This window comes from Prionailurus bengalensis, chromosome B3, assembly GCF_016509475.1.
Source record: "Prionailurus bengalensis isolate Pbe53 chromosome B3, Fcat_Pben_1.1_paternal_pri, whole genome shotgun sequence".
Taxonomy (NCBI): Eukaryota; Metazoa; Chordata; class Mammalia; order Carnivora; family Felidae; genus Prionailurus; species Prionailurus bengalensis.
The window spans coordinates 4,909,902-4,934,764 of NC_057355.1; the positions used below are offsets into that span (position 1 = coordinate 4,909,902).

The 24,863-nt window shown below is 55.5% G+C and overlaps 2 protein-coding genes across 8 annotated transcripts in view; both read right to left on the minus strand.

Annotated features, from left to right (window-relative positions):
• The window catches only part of ALPK3 (alpha kinase 3), a 51,028-nt gene extending 44,057 nt beyond the window's left edge, over nucleotides 1-6,971 (minus strand). Inside the window, exons 1-2 of one of the 2 annotated variants that reach the window (XM_043554675.1) lie at nucleotides 6,800-6,971; nucleotides 1,772-1,810 (exon numbers count right to left, since the gene is read on the minus strand). In XM_043554675.1, coding sequence (XP_043410610.1) covers nucleotides 1,772-1,810; nucleotides 6,800-6,942 — 182 coding nt within the window. In that variant the 5' untranslated portion in view covers nucleotides 6,943-6,971. The remainder of the gene's footprint in view (nucleotides 1-1,771; nucleotides 1,811-6,799) is intronic. The other variant, XM_043554676.1, reaches the window with a different exon arrangement.
• Nucleotides 6,972-8,437: 1,466 nt separating this feature from the next.
• The window catches only part of ZNF592 (zinc finger protein 592), a 58,417-nt gene continuing 41,991 nt past the window's right edge, over nucleotides 8,438-24,863 (minus strand). For 4 of the 6 annotated variants that reach the window (XM_043554680.1, XM_043554677.1, XM_043554679.1 and 1 more), the window contains exons 5-10: nucleotides 23,947-24,123; nucleotides 23,512-23,671; nucleotides 23,110-23,397; nucleotides 22,766-22,878; nucleotides 22,070-22,205; nucleotides 19,039-20,469 (exon numbers count right to left, since the gene is read on the minus strand). In XM_043554680.1, coding sequence (XP_043410615.1) covers nucleotides 19,921-20,469; nucleotides 22,070-22,205; nucleotides 22,766-22,878; nucleotides 23,110-23,397; nucleotides 23,512-23,671; nucleotides 23,947-24,123 — 1,423 coding nt within the window. In that variant the 3' untranslated portion in view covers nucleotides 19,039-19,920. Of the gene's footprint in view, nucleotides 8,969-9,661; nucleotides 9,759-16,473; nucleotides 17,133-19,038; nucleotides 20,470-22,069; nucleotides 22,206-22,765; nucleotides 22,879-23,109; nucleotides 23,398-23,511; nucleotides 23,672-23,946; nucleotides 24,124-24,863 lie in introns of those variants that run through there. The other 2 variants (XM_043554681.1, XM_043554682.1) reach the window with 2 other exon arrangements.

The following is a 24,863-nucleotide window of genomic DNA, read 5'->3' on the forward strand; positions in this document are numbered from 1 at the left end:
GGGGAATACCAAATCGCAACCAACCGTTTCCAGAGGAAAGCGCCGTGCCAAAAGGCATCGGGCTTCCAGGCTTCTGCAGCTAATTCAGAACATCCCTAATTACGTCCTCCCTGCAAAACCAGAATCCTATCTTACTCAGAAGCACGAGCCTGGATCTAATACTCAGCGTAGGCTCTTGAGGATGAAGCTACTTGGGCAAGTCTAAGGAAATAAGCTACTGGAAAGAGAAAAGGAGGAAATGATGCTTCAAGGAAATTTTCTTCGGGTGTTCATGCTAGATATTCAGTAGCAGGTAGTTATTTGATTTCATTACTTCTCTTGACTGGGAAAGTACACTCATCTTCCCAAAGCCACTAGGTTTTAAGTTATATTATAGAAAATGCTTGCATTGGAAACTCATGCATAACTGCCAAAAGGCATGACTAGATGAACACCCTCTGCGGGGTGGGGCTGGGGTGCGTTAGGGCAGGGAGAGTCACTGCATATGCGGTCAAGGTCCACCCGCTTTCTGTCCCCATCCTCCAGACCACTTGGATAGACTCTGAGCAGGGCTGCTTCCAGTCTCCTGGAAAGCCAGAAGTCCACACATCTGGAAACAGTCTGGTCCCACCCTGACACCTCCAAGTCCTTCCAACTCTGTGACTTCATAAGGAGAGCACAGCCTAACTAATCGCGTGTTTCTAAAGAACACCAGAACCGTGGGCTTATCACAATGCGCAAAGGACCCTAACTGTGCCCTTAGACTTGGTTCTTTACCGTGCTTTAAAGAAACTTCCAAGATCCTTTCTCTGTTAGCACTCACTGCTCCCCTCTGAGTTGGCTGTGATCCCCTCCCCTCCACCCCCTCCAGATCATCAACCAACCCAGAACAAAGGCTCTTTGATGTTCTCCTATATCAAAGGAAACGTACAGGGTAGGCGCTAATCATGTCGGTAGACATGATTAGCTACTCAGAGACCAGTTGCCTTCTCAGAAACCTTTCTCTGTGTAAAGAAACCATAGGCGACTCTCCCCAGACCTACCAGAGTCTGGGATGGGGCCCAAGGGGTGGGAGATATCCAGGAAATGTTCCGACTTTTATGATAGAAGTCAGTTCAGCCCGCGGGAGAAAGCTGTCCCCAGCTCGGGAGGCAAGAGAACAGGCACTCGATGGGCGAACCCCGACTGTGAGCCTGATGCTCAGGTCCTGCCTGGCTCTGGAGCAGATTCCGAGACCATGCGAAGGCAGGCATACGCTAGCGTGTTATTCCCGGACCTCAAAGAGTTCATAGTTTCGCAGGGATGGAGAGAGCCCAAAGGGAGGGAAATTGGAGAAAGAGGCGGTAGAAAAGAGAAGAGACTGAGAAGGAAACGCTGAAGTCATTAACCTTGCGTCAGAAGATAGACAATGAGGTGTCAAATCTAGACAGGGGATCACAAACACCGCAGACACCTAGGATGGGTCAGTGGGTCACATGGCTGGTGGCTCTCTGTCCTGGCCCCATGGTGCCTCTCCAGGGGGCACAGACATACAGTAACAGGCATCTGGGGAAGCCTTGCTATTTCTGGGTCCCAGGAAGCCTTTCAGCGGTCCATGCAGGCGTCAACTCTGGCCCCTGTGAGACCCACGCTCACGTGAGTGCCCTCTCACACCTCCCCCCCTTCCCGCCCTCCGGCCCTCCCCTCACCCCATGCAGCCCCATTAGTGCACAAGCAGTCACCCGGAGGCCCTTCCGTGCCCAGACCCGAGAGAAAAAGGCAGTCAGAGAAATGTAATGCAATGTGCGTTTACCTTCCAGAGCTGGGGTGAGACAACCGGTTGCTTGATAAGCTAAGCGAAAACAGCAAATGGAATCATTAGGCCAGAAGAGCAAGGAGAGGAGGCAAAACCAACAACAGTTTGCAGGGTATTAATTGGCCACCATCTGGGGCCCGGAGGCCTTTCTATTAAAAGGGACCAGCTGTCTTAGTTGGCCTGCTCCAGTTAGCAAGTGGCCTCACCACCAGGCACACCGGTGTATCTGAAACGGAGAGCTCGTTAAATGCGGCAGAGTCCAGGGGAATGGTTAGGCAGGAAGGAAGGCCCCGTGGGGCTGCGCTTGGAGAAAAATGTGTCCCAGGCCACTTGGGTCACTGCCCCCAAGAGAGGGGCTCACGGCTGCCTGGCGCGTGTCCCCACCCCACAGCACACCAGCCTGGGGGCAGCTCCCACTTTGGCTTTTGGGGGGAGCAGAGCCCCCATTCCTAGAAATCCCCTAACGGGCTAGGAAGGAGACAGGTGGCTTGGAGGATGCCCATTAATAGGTTAAAGTACAGTTAAAGGGGCCACACAAGGCAAACCAGCTGGAAGAGAGAAGAGGAGAAAAACAAAGCGGTTAATTCAGCAGGAGCCAGGAGGCACCCAGCTCGGTCAGACCAGCACAAGGGCCCATTATGTCTAGGGGCCCTGATCACCCCTCCTGCCCCGGGTGGCTGAAAGGGGACACTAGCTGGGGGCTGCGGATCCACCCAGGGAGACCACCCCACCCGCCCCTCCCTCCACCTTTCTTCACACAGACACCTCCAGGCGAGGCCACCCCCTCCACTCTTACTCCCTTCAGCTGCCCCTATGAGGACAGGGATGGTCTGTCCTTTTATAACCCAAAACCCAACCTCAACCTCTACCCCAAAACACGGCTTCCTCTCAGGGGCTCCTGGGTGTGTGGCCACCTCCAGCATCCTCCCAAACTCCAAACCGTAAATGTGCCATTTTGGACCCCTCCCTCTCCTCCAGGTCCCAAATCCAGCCGGTCAACAATTCTCGGCCCTGCTTTCTTCCTTTCGCTCTACCCCTGCTGTCGTGTTCTGATCGAGACCCCCACGGCTCCAAATCCGATGACCACCTCAGCCCCCTTCTCCTTCGCCCCGCAGATCACACCACTTCCCTGAAAAAAATGTGACAGTCCCCGCCCCCCCCCCCATTGTACATGACACTGAGTCCTCCCTGATCTGCTCACACACCCCCTATGACTACCGTTCTCTCCTTCCCAATACCATGTTCCACTGGAACCAGACCTGTCCCTAACTGCCATGGACATGTCCACGCCCGGCCTCTGAGCCCATCCTTCTGGCCTCCTTGCTTGGAAAGCCCTCCCTCCTTCCTGCTGCCCACCCAGCCTTCAGACCTAGCTCCTTTTGTAGCTTCCATACTCCTGGCACAGTGCTCAGCTGACCGCAGCCATTCAACAGCTGCTTTGTGGAAGGGAGAGAGAGGGAAAGAAGGCAGAGAGAGGGAAGGCAAACGCATCTCTCAAAAAGGAAGGGTGCCGCCCCCCAGAGGGAGCTGCTGCTCCAGAAAAGATGGAAAGAGGGAGAACGCAGCTGCCTCTGCTCAGAGCTTTAAAAATCCTCTGGAGGCCGCGTGGGCAGAACCTCTCATGGTTCCCAGACACTGGCCAAGTCCATCCTTTCCTGACCATGAACTTCCTTTGCCTTTCACCTCGTAATTGAGAGATTTGTCCTCTGGTGGGTCTGGATTTCTTCCCTGGGAAGGAGAGGGAGAGAATCAGCTCTCTAATTCCAAGAGGAGAATGACAGGTGCCACCTGCAAGGAGATAAGGGACTGAGCTGCGATGGTGACCCCCTCCCTGGGTCTCTCTAGGGCTGCTCTGTTCCCTGTCCTGCGCTCTCCGGGCTTCACCCCTACGCTGTCAGCCAGATCCGGCAGGAGGAATCCTGTGCCACGGAGGCAGCTTATCTTCAGAAAGTGGGAGCGCTGCCCGTGCCCTGCCAACTGGGCCAAAGCTAGGCTTAGGGCCCCATCCAGGCAGGAAACTCTCCCTTTACCGCCTGTGAGGAGGTCAGAATCAGGGGCACCAAACGCTGGTGCAAAAAGCCCTGGAACAGTTCTTAGTGCCACCTTCATTTTACAGGATGGGAATTCAGGGCCCAAGAAGGAAAGGCCTCATGGTAAAGAAGGAAAAGTGAGCCTGGAGGGAGCCAGGACTGGCTGTGGAACCCGGGGCCTCCCATTCTTCTTGGCTTTCACATGTTCTGGGATGTAAAAGGCCCTTGGAAAGTCCTAGCCTGATGCCTCAGTTTCCCTGAAAGCCTGAGACAACCTGCCTGACCTAAGCGGGACAGAAGAGGTGTTCCAAAGCTGTCTGTAGCAAACACCATAGCTTCTGCTGTTCCTCTGAGCCCCCTTGGGCCAGGGTCTCCAAGAAACGGGGGGACAGAGACTCCTAAAGCTTCTGAGTGTCCCTCGGAAGGTAGTTAGTCATAACTAGACCCACCCGACTATACCTCCTTACCCTGCTCCAGCCTACCCCAGCCCCGTCTTCTACAGGGGTGAGGCCCTAGGGGCTGGACGCCCTAGGAGGCTGGGCCTATAGTTTGCTGGGACCGTCCACATGCTGGAACTCTGCCCCCAGCGGGCGTTACAAATATCCTTGAGCTGACTACTGACTGGAAACCACTTCAGGGCTGTGGATTCAGGGGAGGGGAGGTATGCGCAGGGATCCAGGCTCTAGACCTGGGCCAAAGCTTCCCATGGCCCAGGCCCCAGCCCAGCTGTCCATCGGTCCCCAAGGGGCAGCCCGTCCTCACAAGGGCCCGTGAGAACAACGCCTCGTGAGCTCCATGCATAGAGGGAGACCCAGAAAATGGTGGAGCCAAGAGTGAGTGGAACAGAACTTGCCTCTCAGTCAGGACTCTGGGATAGTCAGGGTTCATCTGGGCTGGAGCCAAGGACAGCTGGCAAAGTCCTCAAGGGACCCTCTTTCTCCTTCATGTCTTGGGCCCTCTTCCCATCCCCACAGGCAGTCAGGCTGTTCTGAGGGACAGAAGACTGCATGGCCGCCTGCTCTAACGCAAGAGTCAGGCCTCGCTAGAGAAGTGGGAACTGCCGCCCCTCCTCTCCCCAACACAGCCCCATTCACATCCACACTCTCCCCTCTTTGGCCAGAGGCTTTTCCGGAGGTGAGATCAGTCTGGCCCTCCTTGTCCCTCAGGACCTGTCGGGGTCTGTAGCCAGCCGGCAGGGGCAAAACCGGGTCCACAGGCCCGGACTAGAAAACCCTCTCTCACACCGCCCCAGCCCTGCCTCCTCCAGATGCTTGATGCAAAGAGTATCCTTTTAAGAGCATTCTCATTTAGGTTCAGGGGACTTGAACCAGTCACTCCCATCCCACCTGCAGTTCTCAGGCCGGCCCACTGCTTTGTGCTCATGGGTTAGGCAATTAAAATGTATCTACCATCAAGGTAGGTGTCCTCTCTCCAGCTTTTTCTCGAACAGTCCAGATCCACTGTCTTCCCCATTCTGCCTGGTTTTCAAGCCGCCCCTGCTTCCCTCCCTCCATCACTGCCTCTCTTCTATTTGTTCTGCCGTATTGACAAAGGCCAGATGCAGGAGGCAAAGCCCAGGCAAGTCACTGTGACAAGTGGGAGACAAGAGTGACGCTCCTACAAGCAAGTCAGCTTCCCCCCACAGGCTGGAGTAAATGTCCCAGGTTCATTCCAGCTTTTTGGTACAGTCAATGGTTAGGAGGAAGGGGCATTCTTTCCTGGCAGCCAGGGGCCTTGTCCAGTCTGACTCAGTCACCGATGCCAGCCCTCAGCCCTGCCCCAGACATGTGACACCATTTGACGAGTTTTATGCAGAAACCGGTTCCGGTTACATTTGAACTTTTCCAACTCCAAGGTCAACAGAACTCAGCCAATTCACGAGGAAGTGCCTGGGACTTTTCCTGAACGTCCTTGATGCCTGTTTTGGTGCTGTTTTAGGAACGGAGGACAAGAGGTCCCCAGACAGCTTCTCAGAGGAGTGGCTGTTTTCTGCATAACCCACAACAAGCCAAGCTCTGGAGCTGTGACACAGCCACTATCCCAACAGCCAACCATCACGGTTCCCTTTGGAGAACAGGCTCCAGAGTTGGAGGGAAACTGACCTGCCCAGAGGGGGCAGGAAATGTCCGTCTCCATGGCAGTACATGTGTCCCTGGGTGTCCACCTGCCATGTAGTGCTCCTATGCCTCTCTACTGACCGACCGTGTGTCTTTGTCTGTGGGTAGTCTAGCTCCTAAAACAAAGAGAGCAGCCACACCTCTCACTCTTGACAGAGGAGCAAAGGGCTCATGGCCGGACCCCTCCCTTGGCATCCCGCTCCCCCAACCTGGGCAGGGCAACTGGCTCCCCTCGGAACCCCAAGCTCTGACTCTTCAGACACAGCCAACCTCACCCCACCTCATCCCCCCGCCCCCCTTCACCTCACCAGCCCCACAGAGATTCTGGGGAAGACCACAGCCCCGGGCCCAGAGGAAGAACCCATCTGCCCAAAAAGAAGAACCTTAATTTTTTCCTGGTGAACACCACCCCCAACACCACCACCCTGAGCTAAGTATCCCCCACTGCGGGGGTCCCCCTAGCGCCCCCTCCCATCTCTCCGGTCCCCCCACCCCCTGAATACTCTCCCCTCCCTTCTAGCCAGGGAGGAATTTCAGCCACTCCGGTCCCTTATCCCCTTATCGCTCACTGTGGAATCCGAGGCCAGGGAGGAGCCGCTGCGGGGTGAGGGTGCGGGTGGGACCGTGGGCCCCGAGGGAGGAAGGGAGGGGACAGAAGGGAGGCCTTTGGGGCCCCGCGAGACCTCCCCCTGAGTGGGGCCCTGCTCCTCTCTCTGCCCGAGGCCTGTGGGCCCTGAGGGGTCAGGACAAGAGGAGCCGCGAGGGGCCTCAGGGCCACTGCGCCTGGACCCGAGAGGCGGGCGCCCGGGTGCCATCGAGGGTCCCGCCGCCGGCCCCCCACCAACCACCCCACCCCCACCCCCCGGCGCGCCGCTCACCTGGTCTCGGGCCTCACGCTGAGCAGGTAGCTGCGGCTGGCCGGGCTGGGGATCCACACCGGCCCGTCGTCCTCGCCGTCGCCGCCCGCCCCGGAGCGCCAGCCCGCGCCCCAGCCGTGGCCGGGGTCCCTGCGCGACCCCATCCCGCCGCCGGCCCCTGCCGCGCCCCGCTCGCCAGGCCCCTGCCCCGCCGGCCGCCGCTCCCGCCCGCGGCTGACGCGCGCCCCTATTTATAGCCCCGCGGCCCGGCCGTCGTCACCTGCTGCTGTCCCTCCCCCGGCCCCGGGCCGGCGAGCACGGCCTCCGAGGCGCAGGGGGGCGCCGGGCCTCGCCCGAGGGCCCGACGCCTCCCCGCCCGTCCGCTCCCCGGGCCCCGGCCCCGCGCGCCCCCCCCCCCCCCCAGCCGCCCCGGCGTCGTCGGGGCCCGGCCCCGGGAGGCCTCCCGCTGTGCCCCCGCTCCCACGCCCCGGGACCCCGGCTTCCCGCCAACCCTCCTTCCCCGCCCCACCCCCGCCCCTTCGCAACCCTGCAAGCGCAGGCTCCGCCGAAGGTTCGAAGGTGCGGACGCCCCCGGGGAGCTGCGGGCCCGGCAAGCGGCGTGGGCGCCCAGGGGGTCCGGGACCGGCCCCCTTCTCTTTGCTGACAGCCCGGCTGCCCCTCGCCTCGCCGGGGACTGCAGTCCCCCCCCCCCCCCCCTTAGGCAGACCCACCTGTCTCCGTCGAGTGACCCAGGGAGGTCAGAGCTCCCCCGAGTGCGTCTTGTGTTCCCGTCCATTATCCAGCATGGACGAAGGGCTCAAAACCCACTGGCAGAATAATTGCAGCTCCTTCTCCACCCAGCCTCGGTTTCCCAGCACCCGTGGGGGGAATGGCTGCGTCCTGACGCCCAGAACACAATTGAACCGGGCGGGGATTCCCAGAGCAAGGTTGTAAGCACTGCCTAAATCTGGTTCTAAATGTTGGGAGTGACCAACATTTATCCATCCTTCTTTCTCCTTTTTCCATGAAAGCACTTTATGGGGGAAGTGCCTGGAGCTGGATGGCTACGGTCATTAGGAACTTAGAGCAAAGGAGGGGGGCACCTGGGTGGCTCATTCTGTCAAGCGTCAGACGGCTTCCGCTCGGGTCATGACCTGATGGTTCATACTTCAGCTCAGGTCATGACCTGACGGTTCATACTTCAGCTCAGGTCATGACCTGATGGTTCATACTTCAGCTCAGGTCATGACCTCACGGCTCATGAGTCTGAGCCCCACGTAGGGCTCTGTGCTGATAGCTCAGAGCCTGGAGCCTGCTTTGATTTCTGTGTCTCCCTCTCTCTCTCTACCCCTCCCCTCCCCCAGTTGTGCGCGCTCTCGCTCTCTCTCTCTCTCTCTCAAAAATAAACACTTAAAAAATTAAAATAAATTTTAAAAAGAAGTTTGGAACAAAGGAGTACAACCCCTCTGTCCTAGAAGCTGCATCCATGTACCTTCCCAGTCCTTTTGGAAATGGCCCTTCCCCCACTCTCACTGTGTGATTCCGAGATGAACCCATCCCTGGCCTCAATCGGCTGACTCAAGCCACCCTATTCATGGTACCTATCTCCCTGACCACAAAGGGAAGCATCACACCCAAGCCAAGTCAAGCCAATCAGAGTTCTTCACGAAAATGTTTTTAACTGGAATTGGGAGAGAAAAGCAGTCTCTCTGTGCTGGGAAGCTGGGAGCTGGGAGGTCTCTGACAGAGAGAAGCAAAGCAAGGGGCTCAGAGTCCTGGCGACTTCCAGGTACATTGTGTTCCTGAGATCCGGCTTTGTCTCTGACCTTCTTGTGGGTTGGCAGTTCAAACATTTCACGGACTCGGGGTACCCAGAAAGTTCTTCCTTTGCTCACGCCCCTTCAAATGAGGCTTCCGTTGGTGGAATGTGAGTCCTGACCAATACTAAGGCAGTTTCTCCTCGTGAGCCCAAATCCATCTCCAGCCACATGTCCCCATTTATCCTTGTTGTTGGCTCTCTCTGCAGGTGCACATATCAGAATCTCTTCAGGCAGCTACGGGACGCTCCTCCAAGTCTTTGGAAGCTTGCTGGAAGTTTTGGGTCATTTGTTTAAGCTGTGTGAACACCCATGGATCAGGCTAGGGCAGTGTGATGCAGGCAGAAGCCACAAGATCCGTGATTCCAGGAACCTTTTGTCAAATAGGAAAGACTGGCATATGAACAAAATGCGGTGAAGGTGAAATGCACAATTATAAAACTAGGTAGAGGGGGAGCATAAAAATATAGAGCAAAGAATGGGCTGCCAGGGGTTTTGGTTGGGACAGTTTACGAGGCAGTAAGCTTGAGGATTTTGAAAACTGCATCGGTGCTCACCAAGTCGACTGGGGGACGGGAAAAGGATAGACAGACTAGTCCAGATGGAGGGACTAGTGTGGACAAAGATAGGGAGGTGCACAATAACCCGGTGGGCATGTTGCTGAAGTGTAAAGGAGATGGGGGAAATGGACAATTAGGCAGGGCCAGTTCCAGAAGGTTTCGTCTGGTACACTGAGGAACCTAGACTTCCCTTCGAGCCCATCTCTCACAGGACCACGGATGTGGTCCCACTAGTCACCCTGGTGGCCCTCCAATTTATCAATTTCCTTTTGAAGATGTGACCCACACAGAGGTCACCCCACAGCAGCCTAGAATTGAATTAGCACCTCTCTGGGTGTGTGCCCCACGCCCTAGCAACGGCTTTGCCGCAGCCAAATGATTTCATTGATCCTGAGCCCGTGCATGTTCAGCGTGAACCACCGCTCACCTAAGTCCTTCCCACTCCTGCTTGTAAAGTCTTTTTTACCCTAAGGGCAAACTTGTACCTTTTTCCAGTTAAAGCTCACCTTCTTATTCTTAATCTCGCACTCCCTCTCCTCCTTGTCTGAACCGTTTCGGGTTCTGTTCCTGCCATCTGGTGTCCTTCCAGCTTCTTGTGGCTGTCTGCCAATTTAATAAGCAAGACTTTCATGAGGATGGGGGCAGAGCCGAGGAAGGGGCGCTGAGACACCCAGGGATGGAGAGGTCAGAAAGGCACAATCTCTTTCCTCTCTAAGCTTACGGTCTAGCCAGAGAGAGAAAGGGCACGTCGAGCGGTGTCAACCAAGTCCGAGGCTGGGAGTCCAGCCTCTCTCTAGCCGGGAGGCTGGAGACTCAGGTTCTAATTCTCCTCCGCCGCTGAGTGTGACCTTGGGCAATGGCTCCCCATCCCTGAGTGTGAGCTTTCCCCTTTGGAAAGAGGAGTGAGGCGTTCCCTTTATGATCCTGGAGGTCGTAGGTGTTCATTCAGCAAGTGTTTGCTAAGTACATGCTGACTCCTGCACTCCAGGCATCGTGCCAGGCGCTGAGGGTACAGGGATGAATGTTCTAGTCTGGACCCTGGAGAACCTCTCCAGCGGAAGAAAGATAGAACCTCTGATAGAAGTTTGCACATGGTGCTGAAAGAGCACAGAGAAGCTCATGCCGTGGTTTTGCATTTGGAAATAACTGCCATCCAAGGTTTGCTATTGGATGCGCCCTGATGAAGTGTTGCAGGAATCTGTTAGTGGTGCCAGGATCCTCTCACCCGGTTGTTTTGAACTTCCCGGGGCCCTAGAGTAACCGGGTGCTTGCAGTAGGAAAATCTTGGGCTACTGCTTTTTTTGTTTGTGTTTTTAAAGGTTTTTTTTTTTTTTTTTTCATTTTGAGAAAGAGAGAATGCAAGTGGGGAAGAGGCAGAGAGAGAGGGAGAGAGAATCCCGAGCAAGCTCCACACTGACAGCGCAGAGCCCGACGTGGGGCTTGATCTCACAAACCACGAGATCATAACCTGAGCCGAAGTCGAGAGTCGGGTGCTTAACCGACTGAGCCACCCAGGCGCCCCTTGGGCTACTGATAATTAACGTATTTAGCTCAGCAATGACGGGGGAAGTTGTTCCCTGTCCAAGAATGGCAGGGTCTCCCAGGACACTCTGACCCAATTACATTAGCCCCTCTCATCGAGGCGTAGAAGAGTTTGAACACACCTTTTGTTCCGATTTAGTTCCACTTCTTCCCCTTCTTACTCAGCTCTCTTTCTTCCAACACTGACAAAAGTCAGAGAGAACAATCCACTCTCCCTTGAAGCACTGGCCAAAAGCACACATCACCCAACATTTATTAGCTATCAGGACACCATTCCACACTCCTCACCATCTTCCCCCTGAACTTACTGAGCTCGGGCCACCGCACGTTGAGCGTCACTGTGTACCAGGCTCCGGTCCCCTGCCATCATCCCTGCCTTTCTAATAACTCAGCCAACACACTGGCAGCAGGTCCGCCTCGCTCATCCCCTCAGAGACCTTCACCCTCACTTCCTGTAGCAACCCAATCAAATGCCATCCCTTGAACCCAGTCAGAGGAATTTCTCCAGCTCTAAAATGCCATTTTGTTATCATCTTTCCACCTACGAAGCCTGCCCTCTGCCTTAGGGCGACTCCAGACTCCCAGCCCACCCCCCCCGACTTCTCCACTCATGAGTTTCTTCTTGGCTTCTTTATCCTCTCACCCCATCCCCGTCGACACACAGGCATAGCGTGGGGTAGACAATAACTTCAACTACAACTACACTGTCCTCAGGGATCCCCTTTCCCTTGCCCCTTGACCTTCTACTCACTCTCCCTTGCTGGTTCCCAACCTGGGATCTGGCCCCGGCTTCTTGCTCCCAGTCTGGCCAAACTTCCTGGTGTCCAACCTGAGTCTGATCTCAGGCAACTTGGCAATCCCTTCCCAATTCCCCAAGCTGACCTTCTCCTTTCCCTACAGCCACGGTTCCAAACAAGCTCCAACCTCCCCATCCCCCTCCTCGCTTGCAATGGTCAGCAGGGAAAAGTGGGAGCATCGGACAAGAACTTCAGCTTTGAAGGAGGACAGGCTATCTCCATCATCTCTGAGTCATAGTAACCTCTGCTTCAAAACGTCTATTGTTCTTTCCAGGGCTCTCGAACTTCTGCTCCGTCAGCTCTCCCTGCCCTCCCCCTGCCCGGCCTCCTTCCTCACCACCCACGAGGGCGACAAAATGTTTGCTTTTCCTGGACATGTTCACCCCAACTCTCCCTTCCCTCCCTGCCTCCGCATCTCAAAAGAGCTCGAAGGAAATCAGGCGCGTCATCAAGCAGTAATGAGTTGCCAGAATTGGGTTATAAAGTGCAAGCTTTGGCCTTCTGGAGCGGACACAGACCAATGGCCGGAGCCAGGCCCGCCCAGCAAGAGTGGCCAGATGCCAGTCCCTGAGTGCGACAGTGGTGCTCCTGGGGGTCAGAGCCGGCTCCCTGGCCTGGAGCAGGGACACGTCTGAGTGGCAGAACATGTGGCCCCAGCCATGTGGAGGGGAGGAAACGAGGGAGTGGGGGCAGGGGGTGGGGCGGGGATTACCCAGAGTCGGCAGGAAGGGGACCGGGTCATCCTGTAGTAACCCCTCCACCTCTCACTGGGAATAAATACGCTACTTCTCAGGCAGCCCGTTTCATTTTCAAGAGGATTTTCCTTTTATCGAGTCTAATTCTGTTCTGCCCTCTGAGGCCACACAGAGGAAATGCGACTGGTCACAGAACACTTCTTTTCTTGACGAGATTTCGAGTTCCTTCAATAGCTCCTTGAATGAGATGGCACCGAGGGCCCTACACCAGACTGGATGCTCCACGCTGTGAACACGTCCGCTTTGCCAGTGTCCGCCTTAAGCTACTGTGCCGTTAACCTTACGCCGCACACGTGAGCTCTTCCGGGCTCCGTACCACCATCACCAATGTCATTCTGCTCAATAGACTGTCAAGATCTTATTTTGCTGTGTGGACTCAGGCTGAAGTAGCCTTTTCCACAAGCCATGGCACAGGGATTGAGTTCAGAGGTCAGTGAGACCTTCCTTATGAAGCCACGTCAGCTTCCACGCCGTGCTTCCGAGCCCCCCAGGCCTGTGGCCCCTCTTCAGGGCAAGTCGTTAATAGCACGGTAGGTTAATCGAACACATGTCCACCCCTCCAGTTTCTTCTTTCTGTTTTTCCTTCCTTTGATTCCATTCATTTTAAAGGTCTTAGCCCTGAGCTCAACAAAGCCCTGGGTTGTGGCTGGTCCTGCCCTCCCGTGAGGCCCTATCGCTGAAGCTGTCCTTCCGGCAAGCCAATCTGCAGTGCTCCCTGAATGGCTTGTCTGGCCTTCCCCCAAGGGCCCTCAGAGCTCCCATCTCAGGCAGCTGAGCCCCTGACCCTGGAGGGTGGAGATCCTGGGCCCTCCCTTCCTGGGTGAGCTGGCCACTCTGGCTGGCACTCCAGGGACTGGAGAAGTGGCCACATCTGCGCTGGAGTAAGTGGACACCAATTAGAGGATTCCTGGCTACAAGAAGCCACTCCTGATTCTGGTTTGATTGGGAGGGGAATTTGGGACCTGGGTAGAGCTGCCCCAGCCGGGTGCCCTCCCCAATGCACCTACTCTCATTCCACAGCAGCCCTGTCCAGAATAAGGCAATCACGAGATGAGAGGGTGACTCTGTGGTCAGGGGGCAGGTCACTCAGGCCCAGGACACAAACGCCGCACACCCTCAGAGAGACCAGGAGAGCCATCGCGTTCCCCCCCCCCACCTCCAGCCCAGGCCTGTCCTGGTCTTCTTACAGCAGGAGCAGGTAGGTCCTTCTCCTCCAAGTCTTTCTCTAAGGAACCTCGTGTGTCTCAGCCAGCCCTCCATTCCACAGCAGCCACATCTCACCGTCCATTCACAACTCTCAGCAACAGCAGCCGCCAGGACCGCTCACCCACGGGACACCGCCGATCATTTTTAAGATCATTTTCCAGCTTGCTGGCACCCACCATGTTTGCCTGTAATGGACCACTCCTAGTGTGTGAGCCCGTCACGACCACCACCCTTGCCCACCCGCAAAGTCAAGTGCCATCTCCAGGCTCTAAACCCTCCAGCTGCCCAAACTCTCCTGCCTGACCTCCACAACTTTCTGCCCTTTCCTTGCCAGCCCCTCCCCCTTCCCCTCCTCAGCTGCCACTCCCCACCCCTCCCAACCCCACTTGGAAATCATATTCAAAGTCCTCCTCCATAGAGCATAGAGCTTCTCAGGAAGCAAAACCTACCCTCCTCCTCAGATACAAAAAATATTCAGCCCTGTCTATGCACCATGGGTCCTAGGGAGAAATTCCAAGCAAATTGGTGTGAGGACCAGAAAGTCCCAGAGGAAAATGGGAATTGTATACACAGTGTGCCGTGGGCTATAACTGAAAGAGGGGGGCTGAGAAACAGTGGAGCTTCTCAGTTTCATAAATGAATGTCCCATCAAGGAGCAGTTGAAACACTCTGCAAGCATCAAAGGCATGAACTATCCCCATCTTCACAGAAAATAGAGGCAAAAGACACACACACACACACGTGTATATATGTACATAAACACACACATATATATACACTACACACATACACACGTGTATATATACATACACACACGCGTGTATATGAATACATATATACACAAACGCATACACACACGTATATATACACACGCATACACATGTATATGTACATACAGACACACGTGCATATGAATACATATATACACGCATGTATATGAATACATATATACACACGCGTATATACACACATGCATACACACACGTATACATATACACGCGCATGCACACGTGCATATATATACATGTGTATACATATACACACATATATACATACGTATACACACACGTGTATATAGGTACATATACACACACAAATACCACGGCCACCTATGTAACGATGGTGCTGCCGGACCTCTGTCATGTGAGCACATGCCAGGATGGGGGCTTTTCCCAATCAGAACTAACCTAAATGGCTTTACCATCCCTTTGCCCCATTCTCCATACAATCAATCATATAGATATTGACTTTTTTAGTATTCATGCATTAAAAACTCAATTTCAATTTGCAATAATAAATATAAAAATAAGAGCATTTTCAAAGGCCAATGCACTACACAATGAACTAGCTCAAGAACTCATCTGCACCTAGGTCCCTAATGAAAAGAGGGATCTGAAGATGCTTCTGAATTATCACGTGAGTGGTTCAAACTTGGAAAGGCCTGACAAAAGCCCAAAGAAAGATACTTAGAGAAGAGCCAGACTCTGTCTGAAAAAGCATAAATCTGATGGAAATGATAATAGAAACAAATGCAAACAAGTGATACTGCCTTTGAGGGGAGGGGGTGGAGAGGGATCATTTCCATTTTTTGTGTGTGACTAAGGACAAAAAGTCAATAAATAAACAAAACAATTGAAAAGGAGAAGAAATGCAGTTAAGAGTTCTTGCCTTTAGGGAGGTCTCCTCTCTTTGATATAAACCTATAAGGAACAAGAAGGTAAAATCTAGCCCAGCTCAGGATCCTCAGAGATTTAAGCCACCACCCCCTCCCCACATTTGACAGATGGGAGTATTGAGGCCAAGAAAGATCAAACAACTTAGTTATAGAGCTTCTGGTTTCTAGTCACTGGCTTTCTTCATTCTAGCACATTGCCAGGGGGTTCAGTCAAGGAAGTAGGGGTAACCCCCTGAGGAAATAATTCTGCAGAAGCAGAAGTCTGTATGCCCAAGACTCTTCCTTGCACTGACGAAGAGGGAGATTTATTAAATGTTAAACAGGAAACGGGTTAAGTAAATTATGTTGATTTGAAAATGATTACAATGATTGAAAATGAGGATTTAAGGGCTATGTAGAAACACGGAAAATGCCCAGATACAATGTTAAGTATAAAAAAGTAGGGTACAGAATCAGAGGCAATGTGGTGCTCCTCGCACCTGAGTGAATCCCAGCGTTGCCCGCAACGAGCTCTGTGGCCTTAGGGAAATTACTCAACCATTCTGAACCTCCAAAGAATCCTAGTGTTTTGAGTTTTGAGCCTACATAAGAGAATGAATGGAAGAATAACGTCTGTCATATGGAAATTTTCAATTTCCGGTTGTTACCATAATCATATCATATTCAGCTATGAGCTGAACAAGAGTCCAGTTGGAAAAGCTGTTGGAAAGAACTGGAAACTGATAAGGCAGTAATAAAAACAAATGCAAAAGTAAGATGGGATTATAAATACACATGTTTTTTATTTTCTCTAACAATGTGATGTCATTTTCCAATAAGAAAAATGCATTTAAAAAAAAGAAAGAAAGAAAGAAAAGATAAAAGCATTTTAAATAGGGACCTCAAAAAAAAAATCCTATTCTTGGGACCTGGCTCCCAGTTTGCTCCTTCCTCCAGAGGGGCCCAGGGTTCCCAGCACCTGGTTCCTAAGGCTGCTGTGGCATCTGTTCATGGAAAAGGTCAAGAATGGCCTGGATCCCTTGGAAAACACGGCTGGGGAAGGGGGGCGGGTAATTGAAGGGGTGATGACACGGCACATCCTAGAATCTAGAACATTCTGTCTTGCTCAGAGTAGACCCTGAGACAACTTTGTAGCGACCAGTTGAATCAGACTCTTTCATTCCCACGTGCATACGTGCGTGCACTCACTCACTCACTCACTCGAACACTCTTGGGACCGCTACGGTTTGCAAGGAACCGTGTGAGGAGCTTTCAAAGAATTAGACTGACCCACTGGATGAATTTGAAACAATCTCCATTACAGAAGTGGAAAAAAAAAAAAAAGCAAGCTTCAGAACACTGAATAGAATGCTACCATTTGTATTAAAAATAGATATATAAATATACATATTTATAAACTTGTAAATGCATAGAATTGCTCAGAAAGGGTACACAGGATCTAGGTAACAGTGATTAGTTCTGGAGGCGGGCTGGGGAACTGAAGGCTGACCTCCGATAGGAAGCTTACTTTCCATTGTATACTCACTCTTTTGTATTGTTTGGATGTCTTACCGTGTAAATGTATTAATTTTTCAAAACAACAACAAAAAATTTAAAAACGAGTTAAAGAAAGTGCGCCCAGAGCGGAATATACAGTGGTGAACAGGGCAACCAGGGGTTCCTCTGTCTCAGGGAAGGCAGAGTGTGTCGAGAACTCGCTAAGCCACAACTGTGAAGTTTTCAAAACCAGACTGTTTACATAAGTTAAGGGAACAGTTCTTTCTACACCAATTATAGTAATTCAGCACATCATTTTACAGAGATAAAGCAGTTGGAAAATAAATACGAGTCATTTGTCAAGCCTTAGAGTGTATTAAGTTGTAGTTTCTACAAGGGTGGGGATCTTATCTGTTTAACTTGATCAGCAGAGTGTTCACTCCGGCTAATGTGCAGATAAGTGCTTGTTACAGCAAGCGTTTTCTGATGATAACAAACGATATGATAGCACACCCATTAAAAACATCTGAAAAAAAGAAAAGATCGGAAGATATTGGACCCTGAGGGAACCATGTTTTCTGGGATGGTCCCCCCCGCCCCCGCCCCGAAAAACAGTCTTCAAATGCAAGATATACCCCAATGTGAATGGAAGGTCGGGGAAACACTGCCCGGGCTGCAGAACATCACGCACGGAAGTTTCGCGCAGGGCTCTCCTTGGGGTGACTTGGCACAGACTGACTGCAAAGAGAACCTGGCGCTCCGTGGGCTACCCGACCACAGGGGAGGTAGGAAGGCAGGTGTGTGGGTGGCTGCGGAGTGCCACTGAGCTGGTGGCCAGCCAAAGCAGCCGGGGCACTGAGGAGGCACAGGGATTGACACCGTGGACTTGAGGATCCCGTGGGCTTGACTCGGCACCAGCACTTACAGGCGGCCCAGCGGGTTATCTGACCTCTCGGAGCCTCAGTTTTCTTTCTGTGAGATCCTCGTGAGGACTAAATGGAAACCACCGGCAAGTATTTAGCAAGATGCAGGGCGCGCTAGCAGGGTCTGAAGTGCCATCGCCGTCACTGTTGCTACATGATGGATACGTGTCCCGGGCAAGTTATCGCTGACCATCCGCATCCAAACCTGAACAGCCGGTGGGGTGCGCCCCACCCTCCATGCCCTAAAGGCAAGAATCCTTTACGTTCATATAGTGTTTCACAAACTTAGAAAAGGTCCCACACTCCTCATCCCACAAAAGCCTGTGAAGCGAGATGGAGGGGAGTCACCAGGACTATCTGGAAGGGGGGTGGGTTTGCTAAGAGCCGATTAGGGGCGGAACCCAGGCTGTGGCCCAGGCTTCCTGGCGAGGAGCTCGGTCTTTTCACCCCACACCGCTCCCGGGAAAGAGAGCTGGATGTGGGTCAGGACAGGTGGTCGTCGAGGCTGCGAGGTCACTACCCCCTCCCCCACTCCACCCACCGCTATTTCTGAGCAGGAAGAGAGGCAACAATCCATGTCAAACCCTTCTCAGGGCCTCCTCTGTGATCCGTCCCTGCGAATGGACCATGGGGGGCAGGGCGGGCCCCGCAGCGGAACCAGGAAAGGGATGACAGCCCACGTGGGGTGGCCTCAGCATCTGCAGGTGGCCAGATCGGGCCGAGCTTGCCTCACTGCCTGCCTGGGAAGCAGGGACGGTAGGGTCTGAAACGGAGGCGGGCTCTTAGCGGTGCCCCGTGCCGTTCGCATTTCCACTGGGATCTGACAGAAAATGTACTTTTTTTCAATTGTGAAAAGGTCAGGCGTGTTTATCTGACAACTGATAGTGCCTCCCTTGAAAGAGCACCTGTAAGAACTCAGCCAGCACCCGCCTCCCTCTGCTGCAATGGACGCCGCCGGACCAGCCCCACACCCCGGCCATGCAGGGCTGCAGCCACGGCTTGGGTCAGAGCTCAGAGGTCACCTCCACAGGGCCCCGACTCTGCCAGCAGTGAAGACGGCCCAGCCTCCCGTCTGATCCCGAATCTCCACACCAGAGAGGTCCCTGTGGCAGCAGCAACAGCAAGGCCTCCCGAACACAAGATAACTACAGAACATCCCCGCCCCCCCGCCCCACCCCGCCCCACGGCCACCGGTTTGTAGGAAAGAGAGAGGCGCCCGGAACATTTCAGTGGGCCCTAATGCCAAGGCTGCTGACCCCGGGGAGGCCTTGCAGATGATGCTTGACCAGTACAAAGACCCTCCCCTCACGCCCTTGCAAGGTTTCTAGAGGACCAAGTTCCGAGCCGCTGGTTTCCTAACCACGGCTCCAAGAATCTGGGGAGGACCTTCCTGGGACGGCAGGACACTGCTCTCCCCTAGAGATGGGACAGTGACAGAAGTGTGGGAGAGACTCTTACACGCAGCAGGGTAGGGCCAGGCTCACCTGAAGAGGAATACAAGAGCCCACCTGCATGGTAAGAAGAGTTTTTATTTGAAATATAGTCTGAGCAACATGAGTATAGCCAGGAGGAGGAGGGGCCGGCCTGCCCGGAGCGGCGGCCTCTCTAATGGCACAGGAGCGAGAGTACAAAGATCCCAGTGTCCGTGTGCCCCCAAGCCCACTTGTCAGGAAAGGCGGAACAGCAGCAGAACAGGGGCGCACGGCTCCTTCTGAAGGGGGTGTGCCTCTCGGTGCCTGCCTGCCTGGGCCGCGGCGCCTGCCCTCCCGGGGTCCAAACACCAGTGTGCTGCACAACCTTCTCCCACCCGCACAGACAGGAGGGGCCCGGGTGACAATTCTCCAGGACCGTTTTTGGGGGAAAAGAATCCGAGAAGACAGGAAGGAAGGGCAGGGTGATTGAGGGCCCTCCGCAGGCCAGCCCGGGCGGAGCTCCCCAGGAAGGACCGCGCCAGCAGCCTCACCCCCTTCTCCGGCTCCGCTGGCAGGAAGCAGAGCGGCCCGTCTGCAGCCCGCGAGAGCTCCCAGGAGAGCCCTGGCTGCAGGCAGCGGGTGGGGACCTCCCGGAAGAGCACAGCGCCCAGGGGTTTCAGGCCAAGACGACGGCGCTGGGGCCGGGCCACGTACGCGGCCTGGGGTTGGAAGGACACAGACAAGAGCTGGGGTACCAAGAAGCAGCACAAAGCCATAAATAACAGAAGCAAATTCAGAGCTGTCAGGGTCCCGGGTGACCGCACACTGCCCGGGGCTGGGGGACACCCAGACCCCACAGCTCAGGGCGGGCACTGCTCCAGGGCACACCGGGGCAGAGCCTCGTATCTCCCACCGTCCCCATGGCACGCGGAGGACGCCCGGGGCACCCCTCCGGCCACGCACGCTGCCACACCTCCGGTCACACCTGAGGGGGCGGAGCGTGGCTGTCCTGGTCCTGAGAGGCCTGTGGTTGACTCTGAGCGTCCTGGGCTCCGTCCTCCTCAGGAGCCGGGCCTGGCGACCTCGCCTCTGTGTCGCCCAACAAAGGCTCTCCAGCACCTTCTTCCAGTCCGTTCTCCCTGGTCTCCATGGACACTTCCTCCCCGGAGCCCTCCTCTGGCTCCGCGGCCTCCGCGGCCTCCGCCACCGCCTCCGCGTCCTCCTCCTCCTCCTCCTCCTCCTCCTCCTCCTCCTCCTCCTGGTCTCTCACCTTGTGGACGATGTAGAGGTGGCGGCTGAGGGAGCTGGCAGAGGTGTAGCACAGGCCGCAGAGGAGACACTGGGCCGTGGAGCTGTCCGCCTGGTGCTGAGGTATGTGGCTCTGAAACTCGAGCCCCGAGTCTGTGGCAAAGCTACATTTCGCACACTGGAACAGGGACTTGTGCCTTTTGGTGGAAGAGACGGCCGCGCCATTGCTGGTGCCCGGAGCGTCCCCGGCTCCGCTGCCCGGTCTTTTCAGATGGCTCACCTGGAGGGGGAGGCAGGGTGAGTGGGGTCCCAGCCCAGCCCGGGCCCCAGAGCTGAGCCGCACACCTGAACGGTGCAGCCCCCGCACTCGCAGAATCACCCCGCGCCCCCCCACACGTTCCCCCCCCCCAGGCCAGGCTCGCCCTGGCCCCGAACCGGGTTTAGATCTGGTTTCTTTCAGGTTTTTCTGTTGGCTGGTGCTTTGTCTAATGTAACGTATGTGTGCGGCCCCACATTCCAAAGACACGGGACGGGCATGTTCTCTGCTCTCCACAGAACACCCTGCCACCTGGCTTCTGAGGCCCCTCCAAGAGAGAGTCTCTGTGTGCACAAAGATAAAACTGTCATCTTTGGGGCACCTGGGTGGCTCAGTCAGCTAAGCATCAACTCTTGGTTTCTGCCCAGGCCATGATCTCAAGGTTCATGAGATGGAGCCCCACGTCGATCTCTCCCTCTCTGTCCCCTCCCCCACTCCACGTGCTCCCTCTCTGTCTCTCTCTCCCTCTCTTTCAAAACAAATGAACATTACAAAAAGTTTTTTAAAAAGACTGTTGTTTTCCACAAAATGATAGCGCTACATGCACACTCTTTCTCCCCCTTTTTCTACTTAATGACATGCGTTGGCCATCGTCTGCATGAGGGCATACACAGAGGCTTCCTTCCTCTAACACTGGCAATGACGAAGCATCCCCGCTGGCAGACATTCAGTTGTGTTCTGTCATTATCACTGCACACAGCCCCGCAGCAAATATCCTTGCACACACCTCCTCAGGCGCGAGGCCGAAGCTACAGGGCAGACAAACCCTAGGGACGGAATGATGGCTCCAAGGGCACGTGCATTTGGAGGGGGGTGTGCGTTTTAATCACAGGCAGATGTTGCCAGAATGTCAACTGACACCCCACCTGCTCTGTGCGGAAGGGCCTGCCGACCAACGCCCTCCCTGAGTGGCTGAGAAGGAACGCCCTGGAAGTCCAGGAGGCTCTCAAATTCCCCCGAACATGCCTGACCCTCTGAGAAGCAGCCCTCCCCACCATGGAGCAGGAAGGGCCTACAGTGGAGGGGAACCAAGCGGTTCTAGAAGTTCAGCAGAAATAATGGGAATAGGGCACGAAATGGGGGCAAGGTCACGGGACGAGGGCCCAGGCTAGCAGGGGTCTGCACCCAGCCCCTCCCACAACGACTGTGTGTGTGTGTGTGTGTGTGTGTGTGTGTGTGTGTGTGTGTGTGTAAGAGAGACACTCACTGCCGTCCTCGCCTGACAGGCAGCCCTGCCCTTCCCCCTGACCCAGGACTAGTGGGGCAGAAACAGGACAGTGAGTGTGAACGCACTCCAGTGTCCACACAACATGACACACAGCTGAGGAAAGCATCCCAGTGACAGGGAAACCACAGGAACAAAAGGCTGATGGGCCGTCTCACAGATCTTTGTCCCTGTCCTTTACCTGCATGCAGTCCCCAGGTGGGTCACGCGTGACTAGAGAATGGCCTACATTGAGGGAAGCTGTGGCTGCTGGTTGCTCCCCGGAGCCCTCCTGCCGGCCCTGCAGCTCAGGGGGCTCACTGAGCAGGCGCCTCCAGGGGCAGGGGCCCCCGCACTCACCTGAGGGGAATGTCCACCCGGAGGTCTGACTTTGGACGTCTGGCTCAAATCAGGGTTTCTGATACCGTGCATAAGGCTGATATGGCTCTCCAGAAGGGAGGGCCGAGGAAAGCTGGGGCTGTCCTCTGTGCAGTACCTGCAGCCGAAGAGACTACGTAAGAGGACAGGCTCCGAGCACCCCTGGCAGGAGCTGAAGCTGCTCCTGGCTCCAGGGGACAGTCTGGAGCAGGCAGAGAGCTGGCTGGGTGGTCATCGGGCTGGCTGGGCGGTGCTGGGCTCCCAGAGAAGGTCAGCTGACGAGCCGGCCAAGGTGGCAGACAACAACAGCAGGTCTCACAATATCTGTGCTGGCCCTAAGCCAGGTCAGCAAGGAAGAGGCCAGGCTATGTCCCGAAGCACAGACACGATGCGGAAGCCTCTCGGCCAGACGGGGCACAGTGACACCGCCAGCCCTCCGTCAGAGCAGCGGGCAGTGCAGCCCAGGGTCAGGGAGGTACGAAGGGGGAGGGCTCAGGGGCCAGCAGGTTCTAGAAGCTGGTTCCCTACCAGCCCTGCCTTCTGACTTAGCCACAGCGTTTTCCCATTAGAAACCCGCTCGTATCATCTTGCTTCCGACCCCTGATCTCACAGCAGAGAAAAGCCCTGGACGGACTTTGTGAATTTCAGGCCTCCCGGCTCCCACCTCCAGGGACTCACCCGCAAGTGTAGACTTTCTTCACGGTGTCGTGGTTGTTGCGGATGTGTTTGCGCAGGCTGTTGGGGGTGTGGAAGGACTGCTCACACTGCCGACACGGGTACCGCTTCAACGCCTACGGGAGATGACGGGATGCAAAGCATCAGAACCGTAAGACGGTTCTGGGTGTATCTTTCTACTCGGGTGACGCAGGCAGAAAGGGGGTGCCCCAAAGACCTCGGGATCTGTGGTACCCACCCTGCCCCAAGCACCAGGAACCCTAAGGGGTCAGCCACACAAGGGGGCTCTGAGCCCACAGACGTCCAGAGAGTCTGGCACTGCACTGTGACGACGTGACGACACTGACCCGACCGTGGCTCTTCTTCATGTGGGACACGTAGTTCTCCCGATCAGGAACCCACTCCTGACACTCCTGGCAGGTCCAGCCAGTGTTCCTCAGCCGGGGCCTGGCCTCGGTCCTGCGATGGGCCTCGGGCCTGCCCCAGCGGCCGGAGGGCAGGGAGCTGCCCCGAGCGGCCACGCTGGCGGCCGGGGGCTCAGTTGGAACTCGAGAGCCAGGCCGGCTCGAGGCCGTGTCCGACGAAGACTGGAGGCTAGACAGCTCGTCCACGTTTCGGGGAACACCGTGGGTGCTCTGGGGATGGGGAGAGCGATTACTGACTGGGCGAGGGGAAAGGTGCACAGAATCAGACCCCCCGGCCTGAGGCGCGCGTCCTCCTCCCCAGCCTCCTTCCCTAGGGCACCCCACCTTGACGTGCTGCATCAACTCCGGCTTCTGCAGGAACAGCAGTGGGCACTCAGGGCACTTGAAGACGCCCACCTGCGTCTTGCTGGCATTCTGATAAAAATGCTGCTGAATGTGTCTCTTCTTGTTGAAGACCATTTCACAGGAGCACTTATAAATGAGCCTGACGAGACAAGCCCCAGGGCGTGAGGTGGCCAGGCTCTTGTGGGCACAACCTCCACCCCGACTCTGCTCTCTCTGAAACGGGGTCCACTCCGGGGAAACACTACTCTGAGCCGATGTGGATACTCCCCTGCCTCAGGATGTCTTCAGTGACCTCCAGGCACCTCTTCCGCCAGCCCCGGCTCCCTGGTCCGTCCCGGAACCTCCCCCCCGCCCGTAGCACCTAGGCCACTGAGCTCCACCCCACGGGTCTGCTGACCCTGGAGCTGCACTCACTGGGAGGGTCTGTGGGGCTGGGTGGGGTGCTGAGAGGCGCTGTGGTCCGCAGTGCTGCTGGCAGTCTTGAAGGCCATGGGGCAGAATGCACATTTGTGGAAAACCTGGCAGTGTCGCTCCTGGATGTGGCTTTTCAGCAAGGCCAAGGTCAGGTGGACGACCCCGCAGTGGATGCACCTGGATGACAGGAGGGGGCGGGGGTGTCAGACCCAGAAGCAGCGCTGGTAAGGGAGGGATGGAGAGCAGGGACAGAGCCATCTCCGGGACTCTCTGTGTCCCCCTCCCTTGGGCACTGTCTTCCATCCTCCACACCTATGTCCTGAGAGCCTGCCTGCTGCCATCTGGCACAGTGCGGTCACCCAGGACACCCAAGCCCAAGGCTATGCCTGGTAGAGAAGGGGGGAGAAACCCGCCCCTCCCCTCACCGGCCACAGGCTATGCTTCTGCAAACCAAACATCTGAGCCCAGCTGAGAGAAGCTGGCGGGAACGGAGAGGGAGAGGAATGGTTCCAAAATGACACAAACAGCATCCTTTGAAGTGTGACACGATGGCAGGGGTCCAAGGGAAACTCCGGGAGGAGGCTACAGGAAGCCTGTGCCTTCCCACAGGCTGGTACCCAACGTGCAGGGACGGCCACTTAATAAAAAGTGCAGCTAGAAATGCGGCGCTCAGCACGGCAACAAGCACATTCAAACACACAGCCCTCAAAGCCCAGGACGGAACCCTCCAGAGCCTGTCCGGGGAGCTTCAGTGGCGGCGGGAACGCTCTACGCTGTACTGGCCACATGGCAAGCGGATCTAAATAAAATAAAATAAGACACAGTGGCCAGTCATGCTGGCCACACGTCAAGGGCTCCACAGCCAGATGTAGGGGGTACCATTCTGCGCTGTGGGGCTCATGACTGTCGCAGTGTCT